Source organism: Protopterus annectens, chromosome 10.part0, assembly GCF_019279795.1.
Source record: "Protopterus annectens isolate FY-2018-M chromosome 10.part0, PAN1.0, whole genome shotgun sequence".
NCBI lineage: Eukaryota > Metazoa > Chordata > Ceratodontiformes > Protopteridae > Protopterus > Protopterus annectens.
In genome coordinates this window covers 1,557,037,920-1,557,064,993 of record NC_056744.1, presented here as the reverse complement: position 1 = coordinate 1,557,064,993, position 27,074 = coordinate 1,557,037,920, and the positions used below count along the sequence as shown (strand labels likewise).

The 27,074-nt window shown below is 40.8% G+C and overlaps 1 protein-coding gene across 5 annotated transcripts in view; it reads right to left on the bottom strand.

Moving 5' to 3' along the window:
- LOC122813727 overlaps positions 1-27,074 on the bottom strand; it is a 422,056-nt gene that overhangs the window by 325,674 nt on the left and 69,308 nt on the right. For all 5 annotated transcript variants that reach the window (XM_044086194.1, XM_044086197.1, XM_044086196.1 and 2 more), the window contains one exon: positions 18,489-18,896. In XM_044086194.1, the coding sequence (XP_043942129.1) occupies positions 18,489-18,866 (378 nt within the window). In that variant the 5' untranslated portion in view covers positions 18,867-18,896. The remainder of the gene's footprint in view (positions 1-18,488; positions 18,897-27,074) is intronic.

Genomic DNA, 27,074 nt, shown 5'->3' with positions numbered 1-27,074 from the left:
ATAACTCTGTAATGTGGGTCTTGTGGTGGTGGTTCTCTTCATTGACTTAGGCTAACTGTCAACGTAATGTGCATCGTGTTATCTGCATTCTGCAACAAAATCTATGCAGTAAACAACTGTCATTAACATAAACACCAAAGGAAAAACAGCTGTTGTGCATACAATGACCAGTGCAACCTAGCTATACTCCAACAATCAACCTAGACAAACTCCAACAAGCAACTTAGACATACTCCAGCAATCAAAAAGAGGCTGTAATGGCACATGTTTACTACAAGCACTAAACATATGTAAAAAAAAAAAAAAAAAAAAAACAATACTGTTCGAGGTGTCACACCTCCTATTATTTCTGTTGCTTTGTTTTCTATGTTCCAATAATCAAAAAGCTTAAAATAATGGACCACAATCACAAGCAGTGACTGACATACAAGTGTTGCATGCCTGTAGCCTTTTTGACAACTCTGCACTCAGCAACTGATTTTTCTTTCTACAACAACCACAAATAACCATTTCTCTTTCATGATGTTAATATTCTGAACAATATGCCACATTGAAGGCAACATTTTTTTCCCCTTTCAATGGAGTTTTACAAGTTGTTATGCCACTGCATACAAAGCACATTCATTATTCTCAAAGTAAACAATTTGGTGTAGTAGCATTCAATGTACTGGTCATGTCCCACTGCAGAGCAGAGAGGGTAATCTCAAAGCTTACAACTCATTGGTGGCACCACATGGAGAAAATAAATTACTTACTGACAGTGTGCTGATGGTACTGGTGCTACAGCCTCAACACAACTGCACTTCCATTAATGCTGACTAGCATTAATGCATAGACGTTACGTAAAAACAACACTATGCAAATAATCATTGAGACACCAAAATAGCTCACCACAGACACTGTTAAATAGATGCACTTAATGGTTCTTGCTTCTCACTGTACAATTAAAGTTATGTATCCACCATAACTATGAATCTGTGTTGCCTATTTTCATTCTTCCTCAGGTAATGGGTCTCGAATCCAACCTCAGATCCATCTCAGTCACATTTCTAGACTCTGAGATCCAACTCTCAAGCTCCTCACTTTACCCATAAAGCCATGGTCACCCTGCAATACCTTAGATCAAGTTTGCTGCCTGATAACCAATAGAAAAAAACAACTTCAGGCTAAGATAAAAGGAAGGCTAGTACAAAAGACTGGGGCTCAAACCTAGAATAGAATTCCAGAACAACCATAAGGTCACTCCAGGAATTAAAGGGAAGGTGGATGGAAGATGGGAAGTTGAGGAAGTATGAAAATGGACAACTCAGATGCATAGTCATGGTGAGTTTACTACTTGAATATCTGATTCCTTTTCATTTGTTCCTCAACTAAAAGGGCAGAGTCCCCCAGCTACTTGAACCTTGTGTGACCCTCATGGAAGGATAGTCCAGAGTACTACAGAACCAAAGGCAGCCCAGTTCTGGAAGTCAAATCCAATTTGTAATAAGCAATAAAAATATGACCAAATAGCAAAAATGTCATCAACAGAATCCTTTACTTGAGATTAAGCAAAAAGGTACCATTAAGGATAGCCTTGCACAATTTTGATGAAGCTAAAGAAGAAATGTTTTCTTCGGAGTGAAAATTGTAGATCACTGCCAAATGCACTTTAATAACAATGTGGTCAACTTGAAGCCTGTAATGTCCGGGTGATTCATCACTGTGGAATGAGAGAGAAGGTCTTGACTGGGGTCCAGTATCCATAGTGGATATCGAAGGTGAGACCGAAAGAAAGGGAATCACACGACGAGACCAAAAGGGAGCAATGAGGATAACCATGCTCTACGACCAAAGTACCTTCTGTAAGAATTTGGGAATCAGCGGTATTGGGGGATAAGCGTAAAGGAAAATGGAGGGCCAAACTTGGACTACAGCATCTCTTGGTGACTCCACTGAAGGAGGTATCAGAGCAAAGACCCTTCTGCATGTACTGTTGTGGGGAGATGCAAACAGATCACAGCAAGGTTGAGCCCATCGACAGAAAATCCTCTCTGCCACTAATTGATTAAGAGACCACCCGTGAGGCATCAGAATGGACCTGCTGAGTTTGTCCATTAGCACGTTGGTCTTCCCCAGGATGTGAGCTGCCATATGAAAGCAGTTGAAAATCACCCACTGCCACAGTCTCCCTACCTCTCAACAAAGGAGATAAGATGTGCCAAACCACAGACATGTGGATGGTTTGAATCGCAATCATCAACAAAGGAAGGGTGTCCTGAAGGCCTGCAATGCTAGCAGAACCACTCTCATCTCTAGGACATGGATGTGTAAATTAGTCTCTTCTGGGGACCACATGCCTTGGCCTGTCCTTCCCAAGAAATTTCCCCCACCCCAAATGAGAAGGAATCCGTGGTTATTGTGGCTACTAGAGTTTGAAACAGAAGAGGATGGACTTGAGAAACTTTGTCTGACTGAATCCACCAATGCAGGTGGCCTTCACATACTTGGGTGAGTTTGACTGGTGAAGAAAAGGGATGGTGAAGAATTAACTGTTGAACAGGTGCAGTCCATTGAATAATGTGCGTATAAAAGCAGGCCACAGGAATCAAGGTTATGGCTACTGCCATCACCATAAAGTCTGAAGAGTCAGTCTGACAGAAGGAGGGTGGTATGGCATATCTAGTTCCACATAATAGCTGATACGCTGTTCAACGGAAGGGAGTCTATCTGACTGTCTGTGTCCACATGAGCACCTATGAACTCCAGGATCTGAATGGGTTGAAGTTGTGACTTGCTGAGTTTCACTGAGATGACTTGGGATTGACATAACTGAAACAAGTAGTCCCTGGATTTCTATAGGAGATGCCTGGTTGGGGCAGTGAGTAGCCAGTTGTCTAGGTATGGAAACATTCATGAATACTAGCAGTGTCAAGTGAGCTGCTACCACTGCCATACGTGGGGCTGTGATGAGACCAAAGTGCAGGGCTCTGAACTGATGGTGACTGGACCCCAGCGAAAAGCGCAGATACCTTCAAGAACATCTATTCACCTTGATATGATAGCACATGTCTTGAAGATCGATGGAGCACATTCAATCATCCAATCACAGAAATGACAAAATGGACTGAAATGTGACTATTTGGTACTTTGAGTTCTTTACAAACTGATTCAGTTTGCTGAGGTGCAGAATTGGTCTCAAGTCCCCTGTTTTCTTTGGGCAAAAGCTATGAACACGACATGTTAAATAACTCCAGATGTAAGACAATGCCATCAGGAATGTCACAACCAGAGACATTAATAAAAACTTTTGTAGTTTAACTTTGATTTTTGTATAGGTGTAGCTCTTTAAGTATGTTTTGATTTTTGGCACCTTTAATGTTATTTAATTAACAGGAAGTAATCTGTTAGTTTCTGATGAAGTTTCATTTGTATGGGAATGAAAGCACTCAAATTTTTATTAAAGTCTCTGCTTGTGACATTCCTGATGGCATTGTCTTACAATTGGCAATAAAAATAATTTTGAGTAGGTTCCAAATCCTTTATGGAAAAGGATCTCTGAGGGGTAGAAAAATTAATGCTCAAGGCAGACAAGGTCTTTCCATCCTGTTCACTCTGAGAAAGCTTTTCATTAACAGTGGGGCTAACAAGGGTGAGCCATCAAAAGAAGCACTGATAAATGAAGAAGTGAAGGGCCCCGCGAAGTCGCACAAGTCCATCCTGACATATTTCCTTATGGCAACACCTGAACCCGCCACCCATGAGGTACCCTCAGCAGTATGGGAAATTAACCTCATGGAAGCATTTGACATGGATAGAAGAGAGGCTGTGCTGAAAGCTTCTTGTGGTCCTCCACAGACATGGAGTCAGACAGATTTGAAAAGCTCTTTATTCGTATCCTTCTGCAGCTTGGTGAAGTGTGCCAGATAGCTTTGTGACCACAAGGCAAAGGTCACTCAGGCAAAAATGCACTCACTGAATCTGTCCAATGCCTTGGAGTCTCTGTTAGTGAGACGGACAGAAAGAGCTGGCAGAGCAGAGCTCCTCTTAGTGGCAGATGCAACAACCATGGCATCAACCAGGACCCCCTTGCTCCAGTGGGGCCTGTCCTAAGGAGGGGCAAGGTACTTATCAGGATGATGGGGGATGGGTCCTACAGTATATGCTTCCTTCCACTCCTGGCAAGAGACTAGATCTATAAAGCTCATCAACCAGGAGTCGTCACCCAAGTCACAGATGGGCCAGTCCAAAACGCTTCCAGAACACTGACTCCTCCTGGGAAGGGGAACTGTAAGACCAACCACCTTTCTGCCTGAGGATTTCTAAGATGTCTCTGAAAGAAACATCATCTGTTGGAAAACATTGGGACCCCTCCCCTTCAAAGTCAGTGTCTTCAGTGACAGACTCTTGGGGGGGTCTATGTGCCTCCTCTTGCACGTTTCTCTTGCAGGGGAACTCCTCAGCAGGATGTTAAGGAGAGGTGCCTGAAGAGAGGGGAAAGTCCTAAAGGGGGACTGTCTGGATGCTTGATAGGACCAACGGTTACTATGTGATACATCTGTAAGGATCAGAGCTTGGACCCAATGGTGGCAGGATTGTAGGATCCGTAGAAGAAAGAGTAGCTGTGTTTCACATATGAGAAAAGCCCCTCTTCACCACCCTGAAAGCTGAAGGACTGGGAAAAGACTCAACTGGCTGCACCAGCGTAGAAGCAGCAAAAGCCACCAAGCCCTGACCCTGCCTGGATCCTTGTCTTGAAGGGGAAGTTGGAACTGAGCTGTCCAATAATGAAGGCCCGCAAAGCATGAATGGCTCTGACAGCCTCAGTGAGCCAAGCCTCCCCCCAGACCTGGCACCAACATTTCAGCTCCAAGACTAGCCCTGGTCCAAGGGAATTGGTGGCAGACAGGTCAGGGGCGCAGTCAGAGTCAAAGACCTAGCAGTATTCAGATCCGTTGCTGACACTCTCTTGGTTCTCAGATCCGAATGCTCCAAAATCACCAGGCAAATCAGAGAAGGAGAAATCACATTGTGGAAAACAGAATAAAGACTCATGAATCCAATGGAATATGGAGATGGGATAACCACATCTGAACTGAAGCACTAAGGAAGTTTATCATCATCCAATCCACTTTGGATTCCAAAAGGCTCCTGGAGACCCCAAAAGAAGAATTAGTAGACTGGGGATGAAACTCTCTCCTTGGGGTCCCTTGCAGGAAGGCAGAATGGAGTAAAGGACAGACTCTACAGAGAACCCTGGGGACTTGGTCCTTGGAGACTTAGACTTTTTAAGTGTTAGACCCGAGGGTGTCAGATCTGATGGTTTACATTTCAGATCTGAAGGTGTTGGATCCAACTTTTTCTGTACTTTGGTAGGAGCATCCAAAGTTGAGGGTGACTTTGGAAAGCGGGATGGACACCACTTTCTGGATTCGTTTGCCTCTGAAGATGCCTTAAGTATTTTAGTGGGTTTACAGCTCTTGAAAGAGAAGAAGAAGAGGAGGAGAAGGATGGTAACAAACCCTTTATGACCAGTTTGTTACATCGGTTGCTGAATTTAAATGGGACGTACTCAGACAATAAACACACTACCTATGGTAATCAAAATTGGGGATCGTGTGCCCACACGAAGAGCATTTCTTAAACCCACTGGGTTTGTCAGCATAACAACAACAATGGAATGGGCTGACAGAGATAAAAAGGAATATTTTAATATTGATATATATATATATATATATATATATATTTATATATATATATATGTTTTTTTTAAAGAACCTACCAACAACTGTAGAGAACAGGAATTACACTCGGAGGGTTAGGAAGAAACAGATTGAAAGAAAGGAAGTACCAACAATGGTACAGAGAACTACCAAAGGTAGAGAGAGGACAGAAAAATGAACTGTAACCCTAATGTGATAGAAACCAAAAACCTAAGAAGGGAGGAAGAGGTGATTAGAAAAGATAAAGCTGTAAAAAAAACTTACTGCAAAAAACTACACCCCAAAGTTCTGTGAGAAGGATCCACATCTGTAGCGAAAAGGCAGCAAACAAGATCTGTGGTACTGCATAGTGACTGGAGCTTTGTGGGTAAAGGGTAGAACTGTAGAGTTGGATCCAACAGTCTTGTAAATGTGGCCGAGCTGGATCAGAGACACATCAGTTGAGGAACAAATGAGAAGGACAACATCAAATAAATGCATTAACATATAGATGCATGCAATGGTTTACTTCTCATCACCATCACTTTATATTAGCCTCACAGTAATCAGTACAACTGTTAACAACAGCTACAACAAAGGTACAGTTGTGCAAATAGTACTTAAAAATAAAAGTAGATGTCTGAATTTCTCACTGCTACAGTAGCCTTTAGGTTACATGGGTTCATTATCAAAGCCTACCCAACCTGGGAGAAGGAAGGGTACGGATCCAGGAGCCCATGGAAAATGGTTCAAGTAAAGTTCAACCTGGACCAAGAAAAGGAATCCAGTTTGTAATGCTCTGTAAACTTATATAAACAGATCATGTAGCTGCCTCAAAAATACTTTTAGAACTGGGAACTACCAAGATGGCTGCACATCGAATAACAGCTTAATTCTAGCTCTCCCACTGTGAAAACAGAAACTTAGCATAGAAAGACAGTTTACCTTGATTTCTGGGTAAATTTCAGTAAATGGCTAGTAAGTGCATTGCCTGGATACCAGGAAAAAAAGAAATATAGAGGGCCTGAAGGAAAATCAACTACAAAAGGTGACGGAAAAAAAAAAAAAAACACGGACTGGAAAAAAACACCGATTGGAAAAAGTATCAGCAAACAGGAGTGCAAGCTCCAGACATGACTTTCAGTAACTTAGAGTAAAGTATAAGACAACAGCACACAGACCTGGCTAAAATAAATGGAACACTGATGAAGTCTATTAACTCAAACAATAAAAGGCTGGAAAATATGGAAGAAGCTTTAAATAGATATTCAGACAATGCTATAAAACTGCAAAACTCAGAGGTCAAAATGAAGAAAAGGCTGACTGAATAGGAGACTGCATAAGAAGAAATCTTTCAAAAAATAATAGAATTAGAGGACAGAGCACGTAGGAAATACCTGAGATTTTCTGCTGTACACAAGAATCTAGAAGGAACGGACTGTATTAATTTTATCTAACACAAATAAGCAACTAGACTGGTATTCCACAACAGGAACTGTTAAATGAAAGGGCACATTATGTGTATGCACCAAACCTGTGTATGAGGAAACAACCTAGACCTTTAATAGTAAAGATGCAATATTACCAACAGAAGGAGATGATTTTAACAAAACTGTGGCAAAAGGACATAATACTAAAAGTGGGAGACAGCAGAATGTTTGTGGAGAATGACTACTCAACCAGGCAGAAGAGAAGTAATTTTATCCCATTACTCAGGGAATGCTGGGAAGCAGACATGAGAGTCAAACTGCTGTACCCAGCTATCTTCAAAATAGTTTTCCTGGAGGAACAAGATTTTTTGATGAAGTACTTGATAAGGAAGAACTACAAAAGTCTGTTCAACAAAAGGTGAGCTGTGAGACAGAAGAACATTCTGCTTCTTGTTCTTCTGACAATAAAGACTACAGACAGACTGTTCCAGTGAAACCTTTTTCAGTGTTACAGAAAATTTTGAGAGAGAGGAAAAAATCATATGAATTGACTAGAAGAATGGAGAGTATGTTGGAAATGAAGCAGAGAGAGAGAGCTTGAGAGAAGGAGATGAACTAGAAAGAACAAGAAGATCTGGAAATATAGGACTTTCTTCGATTGTGTTAAACTTGTAGGGGCTGCAAAAGCATATGCCCTACTTCATGTCATTAACATTTGGAGAATAAAATCAGTAACTTGGAAAATGACAAATGTGGGATTACAAAGCAATAATTATATTTGTGAAACATGACAGAACAAGAAAACATGGGAGTACTGGACTTTGCTAAACTTTTAGGGGATTATCAAGCACATGCCCTACTTCATGTCATTAATGTTTGGAAATATACTGAGGAAAAGGGAAGAAACGGGAGAAAGCTAACGAAGTAAAACAATGTTTTTTTATTAGCACTATTTAAATGGTGCAAGTTATAAAGTAAAGTGTAACGCAGATACTAATGCACACATTTGTGCTCCTGTTTTTTTTTTTTTTTTTTGTTTCTTTCTCCTTGTTCAGTTTTAAGAAATACAGGCATTGCAATGTAAAAAAGAAAGATCTGGTAAAAAAAGAGCATGACAAAAGAAACAATAGTGTGTTTTTTCTCATTCTTGCATAAGGGAATGACTGGATTAAGGCTATTGGCTTAATCTAGTATTAAGTTTTAAAAGAAGCAAGTACATGAAAAATACTGAATATTATAAGGTTTTTTTCAAGTAAACAGTTTTTTGTCTGGTTCCCATGTCTCTAGCAGACAATCTGAAAAAGAGAAATGGCTTGGAGAATTCTGAAAGCATTCAAGTGTTTTCCCAGCTGAAAGAGATAGAAAGATAAGACAAAAAACATACATCACTTAAAACTACAGGCAATACCACGTGTCTTAGCATGGATAATTTTTCTTTTAGGTTAGCGAGATTCTGTGTGTGTGGCTGTCAGTTTGGAACATTTGTTTCTATTAGGTGGGTAAAACTTCAATATTTGAAGATATACATAATTTTGTGTTTCATTGTTAATATCTTTTAGGGGTATTGGGTCTGTGTGTATTTTTGTTTGAGGGTTTGTAAGATGTGACATAGGCTCAAACGGAGATAGCAAGAAAAAAACTGTATAAAAGATTAACCTGCCAAACAGTACATGTATGTCACAAAAAGCTGTAACTAAACATTTAACAAAAAAAGTGGTTGTACATAAAATGTGGGAATAATAATCTGTCAAGAATATGATGCTTTCTGTAATGTCTTTAAATGTTAATAGTCGCACAGATAAATACAAGAATAAAGAGTAATGAACTATACTAAAAATGTAGAATGCAAATAGCTATGCTACAGGACACACACTTGGAAAGAACTGAATATGCGAATATGATAAAGAAACTTTTTCAGGATGGTTATTCAGAGGAACACCTGTGGCAAAAGAAGAGAGGAGTATTTATATTAACAAGAGTAGTTAGGTAAATAAGCAGATAAATGTAACACTGGATTTTGTCATTTCTAGTACACAGACTTAAAATAATGCACAATTACCTTTCAGAAATCTACAGATGAGCATCTGAAAAGTACAGTTTTGTACCTACCATAAATGTAGATGTTCGAAGATCCACATTGCTGCAGTCCTAACACTTGGGTAGTCCGCTGTCCTCGGTCGGCCCGAATATCAAAGTATAAGGCTGACGTCGGTCAAGGCGCATTTGACTGACATCAGGACGTCAGGGTACAAATGCGCATGACCGACGTCATATCCTCAGTCTTTTCTTGCCCCAGATGTCAGAAGACCCTAAAAATAAAGGTCAAAAACCAAAAGACAGCAAACCAACAACCAATCATCCTAGCACTAAAAATATGTACAATATATACAATATACAATACACACCTAATTGACAACCCAACCCACACAACCGCCTCTAACTACAGAGGGGAAGGAGGGAGGGCAAATTGGACTGCAGCAATGTGGATCTTCGAACATCTACATTTATGGTAGGTACAAAACTGTACTATGTTCTTCATCTCACATTGCTGCAGTCCTAACACTTGGGTAGAATCCCAAAGCAGAGGTACGGGAGGATGGCCAAATTATAAGGAAGCAGGAGCTGCCAAAATGCCCTGCAAAACAGCAATGGCAAAACCAGCCCTGGATTTAGAGTAAAGTGGTAGGTGATAATGCCTGGAAAAAGTATGCACTGAACTCCAAGTAGCTGCCTCCAAAATATCCTTAGTTGCCACCCCTCTCAAAAAAGCTGTCGAAGTGGCAGTAGCCCTAGTGGAATGAGGCCTAATCCCAGCTGGAACTTCCTTGCCATGATGGGAATAACAGAAAGCAATGCAAAACCCAATCCACTTAGAAATAGTTTGTTTTGACACAGGCTTGCCCTGAGAACTCAAAGCAAAAGAAACAAATAACTGCTGAGAATGCCTGAACCCTTTAGTTCGGTCCAAATAATATCGCAACTGCCTGTGTACATCTAAAGTGTGCAAAATCTTTTCCCCTTTATTTTGGGGATTTGCATAAAAGGTAGGCAAATGAATAGTTTGGTTTAAAGCCACACTAGAAACCACTTTAGGCATAAAGGAAGGATTAGTACGTAAAGATACCCTATCCTTATGGAAAATTAAGAAAGGCTCAACCGCCATAAGGGCCTGCAACTCAGAAACCCTTCTTGCAGAGGTAATAGCCAACAAAAAGCAGTCTTCCATGATAAAACTTTAATTCAGCAGTAGCTGCAGGCTCAAAAGGTTGTAGAGTGAGTTTCTCCAACACAAAATTGAGATCCCAAGCAGGAGTAGGAGCTCTTCGTGGGGTCTTATATTCTTTGCCCCTCTAAGAAATTGCTTGAACAAAGGATGAGAAAACAATGGTGGGTCACAATCATAGTGAGCGAAATTGCTGCAGCATGAACCTTAATAGAAGAGAAGGACAAACCTTTGTCCAGTAACTCAGTAAGATATTGAAGAGCCACACTTAAATTAGGCTCAGAAACATCAAAATCCTTTGCTGCACTCCAAAATAAAAATCTCTTCCATTTATCTGCGTACACTTTCCTTGTACTAGGCCTTCTAGCTTCCAAAATAACATTCAAAACTTGCTGTGGAAGTGGAGGCCCACTATGGTTCAAAACAGAATATGCCAGGCTGTTAGGTGCAGAGAGTGAAGCTTGACATTGAGCAAATGACTGTCCTCCTGAGACAACAGATGTGGAATCGAAGGCAAAGGCCATGGAGGCTTCCGTACCAGGCTCCTCAGTAATGGGTACCAATGCTGTCGAGGCCAATCTGGAGCTATCAAAATCATCCTTGGCTTGTCTTGTCTGGCCTTTAGTAGTACCTTTGGTAGGAGAGGCAGAGGCGGAAAGGCATACACATGAAGATTGCTCCAATTGAAAGAAAGAGCATCCACTTTCCAAGCTGTGGGATGAAACCTTTTGTGCAAAACTTTGGCAGCTGGTGGTTTAGTGGAGAAGCGAACAGATCTATGTCTGGAGTTCCCCATGACACTGTCAATTTCTGAAATACATGAGGATCCAATTTCCACTCGTGGGGATCCATAATTTGTCTGCTCAACACATCTGCTAAGGAGTTCTGTGCTCCCGGCAGAAACCTTGCCTGAAGATTTAGCTGTAAACTGAGAGCAGTCTCCCACAAAATCATTGCTTGCCTGCATAGAGGATAAGAATGTGTTCCGCCTTGCTTGTTGATGTACCACATGACAGTTGTGTTGTCTGTTAGAATCAACACCTGCCCTGGAAGAAGTAAATCCTTGAAAGCTATTAATGCAAACTGGACTGCTAACATCTCTTTCGAGTTGATATGTAGATGTTGTAGTCTGGCAGGCCACTTGTCTTGTATCCACTTTCCATTCAGATGAGCTCCCCAAGCTTTGTCTGAGGCATCTGTCGTTAGAATCTGACTCGCCTCTGGCCGGGTCACAGAGAGTCCCTTGTTTAGGTGACATTCCTGAGCCCACCACAAAAATTCTTTTTGAATGCAAGGTATTATCTGAATGACAGTGTCCAAATCCTGGCAGTGCTGTGTCCATACATTTTTGAGATACCATTGTAGCTTCCTCATATGCAGTTTGGCATTGGGAAGCACCAGAATACAAGATGCCATGAACCCCAAGGCTTGAAGGACTGTCCTTGCAGTCAGCCTGGACTGATGAGACAACTGATGAAAGTAAAGGGAAAGATTCTTTTGTTTGTCCGGGGTCAAAAAGGCCATCTGAGATGCTGTATTCAGTCTCACACCCAGAAAGCACATGTCCTGAGAGGGTACTAGACTGGACTTTATTTCGTTCACAGAATACCCCAGGCATCTTAGCACTGCTATCACATAATCCAAATGATGAAGAAGCTCGTCCCTTCCTTGAGCCAGAATCAGGCAATCGTCCAAATAGGGATAAATCTGTATTCCTTTTATCCTGAGGAAAGCTATCACTGGAGCCAGAACTTTCGTGAACACTCTGGGCGCAGTAGATAAGCCAAAGGGCAATGCAGAGAACTGATAATGAGAAGTCCCAGCTCGAAAACGCAGATACTTCCTGCAACTCAGTCTGATAGGAACATGAAGATAAGCCTCCTTGAGATCTAAAGTTACCATCCAATGATCTTTGCCCAGCAGAGGTAAAAGCTGCTGTAACGTCAACATTTTGAACTTGGGAATGTCCAGATAAGTGTTGAGGATAGATAAGTCCAAAATCGGTCTCCACGTGTTCCCTTTCTTTGGTACTAGGAACAGGCGAGAATAAAATCCTAGGCCCACTTCTGGCATAGGGACCGGCTGAATGGCCCCTATTTGGAGTAACAGAGAAATTTGCTTGTGAGCCTCTATTCTTTGTGGAGGAGGAACGTCTGGCATGCCTTTGAAAGGAGGCAAGGTATGGAAATAAAACCTGTAACCGTGGTGTATGATATCCAATACCCATCTGTCTTGGGTAATTAAACTCCAATTTTCTTTGAAAAGTGCCAACCTTCCTCCCAAAGGTGCCGCCAGACGAGAAGGCTCTGGCAGCTGAAAAGGTAGGTCATTGGGTCTGTTTACGAAAGGACTGACCCCTGCCCTCACCTGAAGACTGTGCAGGAGAACTCCCTGTTCTAGGCCTGAAAGAGCCCTGAGCTCTGCCCCTACCACGTCTAGATCTACCCCTAGACTGGGAATCATAAGCAGGATACATCCACCCCTTAGTAGGCCAATTTCTACTAAACTTTGGAGGCTGAACCTGCAAAAAATCCTTAACAGTCTGCATAGACTTAGCCTTGTCTTCCATTTTCTTTAAAACTGTCTCAACAGGAGAACCAAACAACACATCAGATTGTAGTGGAGCATCTAAAATCCTTGTTTTAACATGGTCAGATAAATTCTGATCCCTCAGCCAGGCGTGCCTGCGAAGAACTGACCCAGTGGCAGCCACCCTAGACAAGGCCTGTACAGCATCAAAACCACATTGCAAAGAATGCTTACCCACCTGTTCAGAAACATGTACTAAATCTTGCAACTCTTTACAATCAATACCTTCCGCCAGAGCATCAACTTTAGACTTCAATTGTGAAAGGAGATAGTTTTGGTATTTTAACATGTGAAACTGGCAATTCAAAGCCCTCATAGCCAGAGTGGAAGAAGTATAAACTTTCTTTCCCCATCTATCCAAAGCCTTGGCCTCTTTGTCTGAAGGAACCGGATTCTTGACAACAGAAGCCTTAACACCTTTAGGCCCCTGACTAACAGTTTCTGGGTCTGCCCTAGGACTCTTAAAAAGATACTTATGAGCTTCAGGCACCCTGTAATATCTATCCGGTTTAACAGGAGCAGGAGGCAAAGAATCAGGATTAAGAGAAGCCTCTGCAAAAACATCTTCCACCACATCTAAAACAGGAGGTATAGCCAAAGGCCTATGCTGGGGTAAAAAAAATTCCCTAAGCCTTTTCCTGGAATCAGAGAAGTCCTGACCTTCCCACTTAAAATGCTCCCTCATAGAATGAAGAGTTTCTGAAAAAGAAAAATCCTCAGGAGGAGAAGCAGAAGGAGTAGAATCATCCACATCAGAGTCAGAATAAGGAGAATACTCCTGCAAGTCTTCAGCCGAAGACTCTGAAACATCCGAAGCCTGCTCAACATTCCCTGGCTCAGGCTCCACCCTAGGTCTCTTATCAGAAGGGGGCAAATAACCCCTAATCAAAGTAATCAAATCTTCTGCCATTTTAAGCATATGCTTCTTGGGCACAGTTCCTGAAGAACTAGGGGTGACACCAACTGAAGCTAAACCTGGCCTGCCTCTGGGAGAAGCCTTGGAAACAGAAGGAGAGGGCCTAACCACCCTAGGAAGGGAGGGGAGTATAGTAACCTGAGAAGCCCCTTCAGCCTGACCTGCCTCCTGAGAGGCCACATCCTGCAATAACAAAGTCTCTCCCTGGGAACCCAAAGAAACCTCCGGTGGAACCACCGGCTCCACCGACACCTCTAAAGAACCGGCGTCCGGTACAGGCGGTTCTTCTAGCCTAGGCTTAACTGCTTTGTCCTTGCGCTTCTTCGAAGAAGCGGGCGTCGGAGCATCCGACGGCATTTTATAATTGCACCGCTTCCCAAAGACTAACCTGGCACAATCCAACCTTCTCTTTATAGTGCGTTTATTGAATCTAGCACAAGAGCGACACCCAACAACGTCGTGCTCAGGCCCTAAACAAGGAATACACAAAGTATGATAATCTCTATGCGGTATCTGTTTCCCACAAGAAATGCAATTATTCACTTTTTCTGACATCCGGTAAATCACTGAGGCAAGAAAAAACTAAAATATTCCCCAACGGGGTACTTAGCCAACTTTGAACTCGGTCTGAAACTTCAAAATTGAAAAATCTCAGAACGCCAACCGGCACTTGCAATGCTGCTTCTGCATCGGACCATGCGGCAAAAAAGACTGAGGATATGAAGTCGGTCATGCGCATTTGTACCCTGACGTCCTGATGTCAGTCAAATGCGCCTTGACCGACGTCAGCCTTATACTTTGATATTCGGGCCGACCGAGGACAGCGGACTACCCAAGTGTTAGGACTGCAGCAATGTGAGATGAAGAACATCGGATATCAGCATAAATAAAGTTATGTTTTTGGCAAACCAACTATTATGGAACCCCATGTATTGATTGTTATACAATATTCAACACTGATGACCATTCCTCTCTTCAAAGTTATCTGGATAGCTTAACTAAGTGGTCTTTTTCCAAGGGTCTGAACTTCAACAAGACATGCATGGTAATGTACTTCAGGTTCCCTAATCATATGTACTAGTATGCCCTAGATAACTACATATTAAAATTAACTATACAGATTAGGGGCTTGGATATACTAGCAGTAACACACATATTAAACTATTATAAGTTCCTATGGATTGATCAGGGATATTATGCAATGTGGAATCTGCATGTCCTCCCCTGTGTTCATGTAGGTTTTCTTCGGGTGCACCGGTTTCCTCCCACATTCTAAAGGCATGCAGTAGGTGGATGAGGCACTCTAAACTGGCTATAGGTATGAGTGTGTGTGCGAGTGTATGGTATGCATGAACTACCCAGCAGGGCTAGCCACCTGGTGGTGTAAACCTTAGCTCTGGATGATTGTCACTGTTAAAGTGACACCCCAAGCCCATGTGCAAAAATGGGAAAAAGGGACTGTGGATGGATGGATTCCATGTTGTATTACTAGTAGGGACAAAAGTGTTTTGGCCCCATTATTTGCAATGAATGTTCAGCCAATAATTGAATATTTAAGTTCAAGGCCTCTCATTTGAAGATGCCTGAATACGTCAAGAGGACCTACACAAGCCAGATATTTGGATTCAAGCAGATGTCCTATAGGAAGAGACTTGAACAACTATTTCTATATTCTACAGGCTACAGATTATTAAGAGGGGGTTTAATTATAGTTAACAAATGCCTTACGGATGACATTATGACTGCTACACAAGGAATTTATTTTATTAATCACAATGCCCCTACTAGGAATAATAATAACTGCCGATTTACCTCTGCCTAGCATTTCAATTAAACATTAATTTGGGAGGTTGTGGAACTCATTGTCACTAAACATAAGGAGTGCCCCTACCACTTAGTTTTTTAAAAAATTATGTGATTCTTGGTCTATGAATGCTACATATTCTCTGGGCATAGTAATTAGGTAAACTCTTAAATGGTTTGTATAGGCCCTGAGTTTGAATACTATATCATCGATCACTGAAATACAGCCCTAGGAGTGTTAAATGAATATAAGGATTTCAGGATTACAATAACAGAGAGATTTTCTCTCTCTAAACATTTAGACATTGTAATTAACAATGTTATGAAACAAGTAAGTTTGTTATCAAGAACTCTGTCAACAAGGGATGTAGCTTGCATTACCAGTCTTTTTAAGTCATATATATGACCTATTATGGACTTTAATAACCTTTCTTGCATTTATACTGAAGGACAACTAAACCTTTAGAGTTTGTCAAAAAAATAGTTATACCAAGAGAATAAAATCAGCTTGTAAGTTGTCTTATGAGGAAAGTTATAAGAAACTAGATCTTTATTTTGGAGCACTCTGTTTTGGGCATATAAACTCTACAGACTGAAGTGCTGAGGGCATCATGAAATTTAGAATTGTTTAAAACAAACTTTTCTTGCATTTATACTGAACATAATTTGAAATACTGTATTAAAAGTTTAAGATGAATGTGACAAAGGAATACAATTCACTACATAGTCCCATAACTTGGAATAAATCACCTTGATCCATGTATTAGTCAGAATCCTTATTTACTTTTAAGAAATACTTGGAGAATTGGGTAAATACCAATGTCTGTAGTCCTGCATTTACAGAGTCGGTGTGTTCTTACATGGCCTTTGGGTCTAAACACTATAACTGGACTTACGAGACATGTGAGCAAACACATGGCCTTATATCACTGTGCTGACAGTATGCACCACATATGTCAGCCTACCTGAAAAACAAACAAGTCCTTCATTTATTTTATTTTATTTCAACTTGTTAACCAGGACAGACTGCTGATCCAAGAGGACCGGCATAACTGCATCCTTGTACGCCCCCTCGGAAAAGCAGTAGCAAGCCTTGCCCAAACCCATCCCATCAACCGACATCCAGTGATGTGTACAAGTATTTAATGAATATTCATGGCAATGTCCTCATTGGCCTCATCAATATTCACCGCGTATTCAGAAGATCAATACAGTCTAACTTTAACTGAATTACACAATTAAACGTTAGCATTAATTATACAAATAAAAGCTGTTTTACGGTGGTGCAGCGGTAGCATTGTTGTCTCACAGCAAGAGGCTCTCCTGTTCGATTCTCGGCTGGAGGCCCTTCTGTGTGGAGTCTGCATGTCCTCCCCGTTGTCGAGTTGTGTTCGAAAGACATGCGTAGATGGGCCTGCCTTCACTGAAGGTTGGGCGTCGAGCTAGCACCTCAGCACCGTAAAAATCTACTGCCAATCATTAGCGGACCGGAGTTCTGCTGTGGCAACCCCTAACCGGGAAAAGCCGAAAGAAGAACAACATTAATTATACAAGTAAAATATATATACAATAGCACAGAGTAAAATGTGAGGCAACAATCTGGACATTTGAGAGGCATGCACCAAGGGAATTAGCTATGGGTAATTTTCTAAGCTGAAGCACCAACAATAACTGCCACGAGATGTTTTACATTCATCTGAACTATGTCCAACTCAGGCTTATGGGACCTTGGTCTAATGTCTTGTACAAACGTGATAATCTAATTAAATTTTTTACATTAATAGTTTCTAGAGCTACTATTTGAGGACATCATAAACCGTGACTTGTCTAAATGCAGTTTTCTTTCTTCATATAAATGATCAGCCTTCCATAGTAATTACACACAGCCTGAACTACTAATTACTTCGCAAACAGGCAAACAACTACATTAAGAGATTCCAAATGTCGGATTACAACCTTCAAAACCACATACACACTAAACTTGTGTGCCCTGAGTTACACCTAAACAAAGGCCTTATGTGAAGCAAGGGGGGGGGGGTTACAAACGCTGTGTTTACTTTTGTGCCCTGGTTCCTCAACAAGGCACTGTAATTTAAGAGTTGCAACAAGTGTATTTCTTGCAAGCATGCCTTTTAGCAGTTAAGAATTACACATAGAGTTGTGATTTTATTTAATTTATTTATTTGTACTTGGGTTTAACCTTTCCTCATTCTAGGTTTAATGTAGTATGATCTGTTCTAGGGTACCTAGCTTACGTATGATGCCACTGGCAAATCTACATGTGAGTCAGACATGCTTCATTTGCACATATTACGGCCATAGTCATGCAAACCACACCCACTTCAGCACAGTCCGACTACATGGGTAAAGGATACAATAATGCCAGAGAACCTATTTCAGAATCAGTTTTGAAATAAAAAACAAGTGCAAACACATAAAAAACAAAAGAAAAGGAGCATTAAGCCTTGCCCGATATAAATGCTGACAATTGTAAACAACAAGGTTAATAACAAGAGAATACCATCTAAAAACTGTGTGATGGAAAGAGTTTTAAAAACTAATATCCTAACTTAAAAGAAATGCAATTTAAAATAGAACTGAGTGCAAACTGGATGCAGGTATAATTACTAAGACAATCTCAGTTACCATAACACTTCAGACAACAGTTGTGGCAAACTGAATTCTAGAACAAATGGCAATAAAAGTGAATCTACAGCAAAAGCATATAACAATGCAGCACTTTTTTTGTAACTGTACAAGCACAACATAACATTGCATTGCTCAGTGATGCATTGTTCACAGTGGCATTTTTTTGTGTGAGGAAACCTACATATGCATGAACATACCTGTTTGTAGTCACGGGGTTCATTCTGATGAGATAATGATGTTTGCATTTTACTTTTTATAGGATTAAATATTGTTGGAACTGCACCTGCCATCAGACGCCGAGGAATTCGGCGTTTCAGCATGTGTTTTGGAAGAAGCTGAGCCATGTAATTCGGCTGAAACATACCCACCTCGAAGTGTTCAGAGCAAAGATAGTACCGTGGTATTTTGCGTTTTATCACTTCACTGACAAACTTTCCAATATTTCCCACATTGGCACCACAGCGCTTTATCCACACAGTACATAGCTGCACATCTCTAGGAAAACTATGAAGTGACTGTCCCTCTGCAAGGCGTCCACTGTGAGTTATACATCCATAGGCCAGGCAATGAGGCATTTTGCACTGACAAGCACACTTTTCTGACCACTGCAAAGGAAAATTACAATGCATCACTAAGAAGTATGTGGAGCTCCTTTTTGCAAGCACAGACTAGAAACCTCCTAAAAACACAGATATATGCACAAGTAGTAAAATTTTGTTTACCTATTCATATTTATTTACTTTTGAGTTATCCCAACTGGGCAAACCCATTTACTGAGAAAACCCAAGGAGAAAAACTTCCCAAAATAAAGAATAACACTTTTTTTAAAGACAACATCAAAAGCATCAACACCTGTATGTACAGCGGCTGGACACAATGAGAAAACCTATAATGAACAGTAAACTCTACATTATACTTTTGTTTCACTTTGAAATATTTGCTGTTGGACAATGCCTCGAGCTTGGACAGTGGCCAGCTGTATACCAAGTTCATCCCCTTGGCAAGTTCAATTTGAGGTACAGAAATCTACAGCAGCACAAAACAAAAATAACTAGCTAACAAAATGGAATGTGCGTACTTCCCAACTGTACAGATTTTCTCAGAATGTTCATATTTTTGCCTCATATTTTTGGTTTACTTTTCACAAACTGTGGGTTTTCTAGCAAATTAATGGCAAATCATTAAAGACCTGAAGTTAGAAAATAATGACAGACATTTGTGTTTCAGACTTTATACCCTTCAGAAAATTCATATCAACACAAAACTGTTATTCTATCAACTTTCTAAGTTTGTAAGAGCAAGATTTAAAAAATTGTCCCTATTTTTGGGCCTGTGCCCCACTTTTATTTATGGCTTTGTCCAGATTTCTTGTTCTCAGAGGTTGAGAGGTATGGTCCTAACCCTCTGTGAGGAATGCTGCTGGTGTGGTTACTGCTGTTCAAGTGAAATGCACCTTTAAATGACCGGATACAGACTTACCGCAAGCAAAGCAGCAGCAGGAAATACAATGGGAAAGCCACTCAGAAGTATCAGTTTCTTTATAAGCTCCTTCAACCTGCCTTTTGCAAATGACAAAGAATTGCTCTGATTTTCTAAATCCTTCTGTTCTGTCCAAATAATATCTCAATTGGCTACGCACATACAAAGTGCCTAGTGTTCATTCTCCTCTGTTCTGGTGTTTAGGAAAAATATAGGGAGGTGAGCTAAACAGGCTGATTCAAAGTGATATCAGCCACTACGTTTGGCATGAATGAGGGGTTAGTGCAAAGGGATACCCTGTCTTTGTCAAAGATCAAGAATGGATAGGTGCAAATCAGTGATTGTAATTCGGAGATTCTCTTAGCAGGTGTCTTAGCCAGCAAAAACAGCATCTTCATGGACATGTACTTGGAGGGTGCAAAGCAGATGGTTCACAGAAGACCAGGGTTAGCTGCTCTAACACACAGCTGAACCCCCACAGTCGAGTGATGACTCTTCTAAGTTGCCTGAGACGTTACTCCACCTTTTCGGGATCACAGAAGTTACAAGGCAACTGAAGTGTGAGGCCATTTCAACTTTTCCGTGGAGGGTCAGACCAGTCATACCAATGGTGAATTTATGAGCACCCACCAATTATCCAGTCCCTTTTTAAAGGCAGGCAGTGTTTCACACTGCTTAACTTGGCTAGGAAGTTTGTTCCAGAGAAAGGCTAGGTGCCAAGTGACAAATCTATCCCTCTTCTTTGTCTTATATATTAGTTGGTCCTAGCCAAGCTAGAGTTTTCACTGTGCGATTCTTTAAAACCTCTTGTAAAAGAGGATAATGGGATATATGCAAATGACCCCTTAAGGACATCAGGTGTTTCAGTTGTAAGGCAGTCCTGAATGCCCATGACGTTTTTTCTTCTTAAAACTGTTAATGGACAAATTCAGGTCAGTAAAGCCAAACCCCACCCCAGAATACTGGCCCGAATTTGACCATTAATAGACTTAAAAGCATGGGAATTCAGAACTGCCACACAGCTGAAACACCTGAGGTCCTTAAGGGGTCATTTGCATATATCCCATATCCACTTTTACATGGCATTTTAAGGAATCACACAGTGAAAACTCTAGCTTGGCTATGATTTTCTTGCAGTTTACTAATTAGTTTGGCTGTGAGTCCTGTTTATTCTTTTATCTATTAGTTTGAGTAGATTTAGATCTATGGGCTCTACTGTTACATGAAATATTTAATTTTCTGATTTATAAAATAATTCTTGGACTACTGGACCTCTTACAGCCCTATAGGTCCCCCTGAGGAGTCTATATGAGATGGACTTAATGGGGATAAAGCTTCTAGTCATTCTTGGCAGTTCAGACCTTTTAGACCCCTGATCAGTTTTAGTTAAAAACTTCTTAGTTCTTTACAATTGTTTCATATGGTTAGTAAGGGACAATTTTAAAGAGACATTGTACTCAATAATGGCCTAATCAATGCAAAATATGAGGAGGTGAGGACTTCTTTTGATTTGAAAGAAATAGCTGGTGCTATAACCTCTGCAAGAAAAAGAATGTCCTAACCACCATTGCAATGTCGAACATGAGGAAGATCTCCACCCAGGTGCCTAGGTCTCTTGTGACCTTTTCATTTTAAAGTGGTGTGCTACCTGTGCTATAAGATGGACCTAGTGGGGCACATATCAGAGTTTACCATTGAGCTTGAGTCCATTTTAGTACACCAGCTACTAACAAGGATAGGTTCCTGCTGGAGTGCATGCATGTCAGAGGGGGACTTAATGAGGGCTCCCTGCATAAATAACTTGGGAATCAAACTTCGGGAAATAATTCATTGATAATTCAAAATATGTAGGCAGGCTGAGAGAGCAGAAAAATGGACCTCTGAGGATGCTTAAGATAGGTCCATTTTATAAAGGCCTGATGAGTAATCCCCCCCCCCCCACTTTCTTAAAATTGCTGCCAGCTCTATTGCCTACCCTATTTCTATCCTTATAAATCGCTCTATTACTGAGGCTCTCGTCCCCAACATATGGAAATCCTTTTACACAATCCCACTCCACAAGGGCGGTAACTCCAATGACCCCTCAAACTATCGTCCCATAGCTTTACTATCCCCACTATCAAAGATACTTGAAAAATGCACATTCCCAGCTACTCAAATACTTGATGGAAAATAATCTAACTCCCTCCCAACAAGGTTTTAGACCTCACCACAGCAGATCTACTGCACTTCTGTCATTTACTCAAACAGTGGCAGAAGCCCATGAGAACAACCTACTCCTCTCCTGTCTATTTCTTGATATCTTCCAAGCCTTTGATACAGTCTCCCACTCTAAACTGTTAACTAAACTTTCAGACCTTCATCTCTCCCCCCTCTCCATATCCTGGTTCTCCAGTTATTTACCTAACAGACTTCAAATCTATACACTAGCAAGCTACCATCTCTCCTTTTCTGTCCATCAACACAGGAGTTTCCCAAGACTCTATCCCGGGTCCCCTCTTGTTCAACATTTTGACTAATAATTTTAATTTATTTATTTTTCATTTGTTTACTGTGAGAGTCCGACTGGGCATAAAACACTTTTTCAGGGGAGGCCCGGGGAGAAAAGCTCCATTGTTAGTAAACTATTTTGTTAGTAGAAATAAAATTGTATAATACAATAAAGAAAAAAATAGGAACAGACATTCATAGCGGTAAAAAGACTAAAATAGAATAAACTAGTCAAGTGGGAGACCAGACCAATAATCTTGTATGATAATGCTTCTAGAAAACAGTTCTTACAGTAGTAGCAGGTAGTGGCATTGTATACAATAAAAGTGCAATTATGATACTTAGTCTTATATACAGGCAGCATAGCAAACTGAAGACTTAAAATCTGGCAGATATTAACAGTGAGAAAGAAAAAAAACAACATAAGGTAGTCATATGGCTTAAATTCAATGCTCATCACATATGCAATTAAATAATAACTTACACTCCGCTACTAACCTCTCAACCCTTTTACAATATGCTGATGAGTTCACCCTCATAACCACAGCCAACACCATCCCTGAACTCCTTTCACATACCCAAGATACTTTCACTTCCATAGAGACCTGGCTCACTGACAACCAATTAATATTAAATCCCAAAAAGACTAAACTCTCGTTACTCCTTCCAAAAAAACCTTGCACAACATAAATCCTCCTTCACCATTACCTCCCTCGACAACACCATCATCAAACCCGAACTACATACCAAGTTACTTGGTGTTACCATCGATGACGAACTAAAATTCGACATATATATCAATTTATGCATAAATTAATCTCACCAAAAACTTGGCCTACTATACCGAAATCACAAATTTCTTTCTAACTCCTCTAAATCCACCCTAGCCTTATCTCTCCTCAAACCCAGTCTAGTATATGCAGCTCCAGTCCTTCAGTCTTCTCAGCAAACTAGAACAAACCTACAATAAAACATCTAAACTTGCGGCTAACCTCTCCTACAAATCCCATCACTGCCTTGCCCTTATACTTTACAATGGCTGGAATTCACAAATCAACTTTTCCTTCCACAACTGGCTAAAATGGACTCAATTCTTTACAACCCTACATCCTGCCCCTCTATCTCTAATATTGCATCACAATATAACCCCCGGCAACTCCTTTCATCAGATAAACATCTGCTGGACATATACAAACTATCTAAAAACCGTGCAAGTCATTATAAATTCTCAGTTGCTCACTTCAATATAAGAAGTACCCTGCATAAATCACAATTCAAACTAGCACTCAAGCACTACCTACAGAATACCTGGTCCAGGCTCCAGCCCCTGTCTAGCTCCAACCTGAATTCCTAAAACCTATTCCTTTTACATACCATCTTTTTCCCTTTCTTCTCTTCCTACCCCTCTTCCATGGAAAAACTTCCACAGCTCCCTCTAAGTGTAAAGAACTCAATTGTTCTTCCCCTAACTGCCCCTCCATCTTGTTGATAATGTACAGTATTTCATTTTTTTTTTTTTACAAAAACCTGTACAAAATTTTAATTGTGTTATTTTCTTTGCTGTATTAACTCTTTTTGAAATGTAATTTCTTTTTTTTTTATGACTGAATTATTTTTATATGACAATTACTTTGTGTATGACTGTAATTTGTAATTGGAGCTTTTCTCCTCGGGTCTCCACTGAAAATGGGCCTTTGGCACAGCTGGACCAACCCAGTTAACAAATGACAATGAATTCAAATAAATACAATTCAAGACCAGTGACACTCAAGCTGTGTATGGGTCCTGATTCTTAGACAGGCACAAAACGTTTTTTTTTTTCATTGTGCTAGGTATGATTTCCATGAGTTTAGTTTTCAAGCCTCCATGATTTAATATAACATACTCCAATACTGCTATGGGTACGCCTTGTGGGAAAACAATCTCTCCTGTGCACGAACCTTGGTCCTTCCATTTGTGTGGTTTTCAAGCAGCTTGCACCTCAGACACCTATTGGGAGGATTAGTACCTTCCCGCCAAAATCACTGTCAAGTAGAAGTTTTAATAGTCTCCAATGCAAAGAGCCAATCCAAAAGCTGCTAGCAGCTGAACTAGAAAGAATTTTGTAGGTTTATGTAGTACTGAATACCAGCATGCAAAATGAAATATCAATAAACTTTTCTACACAGAAACAGAAGTATTCTGAAAGACTGCTGAATGTTCATGAAATCACCAGTGTTTATATCTTATTTTGTTGCAATTTAGAGGTACAAAAGAAAACATTTCATTTACTTCACGTTATGCTAGTCACTCACAGACACAGCCTCATTTCATAGAGGCAGAGAAATTCACCCCCCCCCCCCACACACACACACACACAAAAGATAGATATTCATAGTGTACTGTTACTTACAATTATGCATGTTTACTGCATGAAATAAATTAAAAAAAACGTGCTTTCAGCTTTTTTAACACTGTGAACTGCCAACAATACAACAGCACTATCATACTACATGAAGAAAGGAGTCTTTCTGACATTCATTGAACTGCTATAAACTGCAGTAGTAAAATTATAACTGCTGAGAAGCTGAAACCTACCTTTTTTGTACTGAAAATCAGCATGCAACTATTTCCTTAATTTCAAGTCTGCAGGGCAGTAACAGAGTAAGGCTAGGTGATACCAGCAAAATACAATGTCTGTAGTTAGCAAGTATCTCTCCCAGAAGGAAAGACTGCAAAACATACAGAATTCACAAGCAGAAACTGCTTTTAAGAAATGGGAAGCCGTACTTATCTTACATTCCTTTTGTTAGTCTGAATGCTTGAGTAACTGTAAAACCTATGTTGATCCGGTAAAAAGTATCACATCACTCCCTGTTCCTGTGCCTTTGTGTTTATTCATTGGTTTCACAGTTTACGACATTCACTTTCAGCTGCAACAGTAAGTCTTTTCAAAAGTAAATCTGCAACTCCAATAACTCAAAATGAGTTATGCCTCCAGTGGGAGGGAAAACTGCAGGTCTACAAACACTACACTACAGGTTTTTCCTGGGCCCAATGCAATGGGTCACATGATGTAAATACCAAAATCCTAATACAAACGTGTGATTTCACACCAGCAAGTATGGTGTAGAATGAGGGAGCTGAAAAGCTAACACTGAAAGGGCTAACAATATGATAAACACCTAATTATTCTTGCCCTTCACATGAGACATTAAAGGAAAACTCCACCTTCTTCTACAGTTTCACTCAGCTCTTGGGTTGCTTTTCTCACTACAATATGATTACAGTACCGTGTAGACACCAGAAACTTGCTTGTACTTTATAAAACTTTCATTTCCTTGCCCTGAAATCAAAGAAAGGGAAAGGCCACCTACTTTTTTTTTCAGCTTAACTTCTCACATAATTTGCAGCAGAATTTGTTTACAACTGCATGACATACCACAGACACAGAAAGATTTGTAGCCAGGTACTGTTGACAGTTTTATATGGGTAATTAGTCCTGCTAATGTCAGTCAGCAGCTACTGTAAAACACTGTCTTTATTTCAGAGGAAGAGAAAGTACAGTTGTGTTTGTTTGTTTGCGTCTTTCGGCTTTTCCCGGTTAGGGGTCGCCACAGCGGAAACTCCGGTCCGCTAATGATTGGTAGTTGATTTTTACGTGCTGAATTACCAGTCCTGATGCACAACCTTCAACGAAGGTACGCCCATTCATGCATGTCTCCACGCAGAAGACGCTCTAGCTGAGAATCGAACCGGACAGCGTCTTACTGTGAGGCGACAACGCTACCGCAGCACCACCATCGCGGGTAGAAAGTACAGTTGTGTACCTACCATAAATGTAGATGTTCGAGTGTATTCACTGTTGCAGTCATTACACTTGGGTTATCCTGCTGGCAGGCTACCCGCAGTCGGCCTGAATTCCAAAGTCCTGGTCCGGCGTTGGTTGCTGTCGCCTCTTCCCTGACGTCAGTGCGCCAGGGGTATATAAGTTGCAGCCGACGCCATTTTCTTCAGTTTTTCTTGCCCCAGATGTCAGGTGCCCCCAAAAGGGTAGGCTAAAAATTCTGCTTATAAAAAAAGCATGCAATAACATAAACATTACCTTCATCTACAAGCAAATACACCACATAGGTTGTATAGAATAGAGAAGTACAGATAAGTCCCAGCAATGAAAAGGGGGATGGAGGGAGGGTAACCTGGACTGCAACAGTGAATACACTCGAACATCTACATTTATGGTAGGTAAACAACTGTACTATGTTCATCGTGTTTCACTGTTGCAGTCATTACACTTGGGTTGAATCCCAAAGCTGAGGTTGGGTGGCTGGGCCTAAATAGAATTAGGAGTGGCTATGAGGCCCTGCAGAACTGCAGTGGCAAAGCCTACTCTGGATTTAGAGTAAAGAGGTAAGTGGTAGTGCTTTGTAAAAGTGTGCACTGAAGTCCAAGTTGCAGCCTCCAAAATATCCTTGGTTGGTACTCCTCTGAGGAAGGCTGCTGAAGTGGCTGCTGCTCTGGTAGAATGTGGCCTTATGCCCTTAGGCAGTGTTTTGCCATGTTGTGAATAGCATAAACGAATGCAGTGGCCTATCCATTTTGAAATAGTCTGCTTTGAAATAGCCTTTCCCTGTGATCCTGCAGCATACAGCATATGCCGCTAAAAGTTGCTCAGTCTTTCTGAAAGCTTTAGTTTTGTCCAAGTAGAAGCGTAGCTGTCTGTGTATGTCCAAAGAATGCAGAAGTCTCTCCCCTTTATTCTGTGGGTTTGGATAAAAGGTAGGCAAGTGAATAGTTTGGTTAAGAGCCACACTGGACACTACCTTAGGCATAAA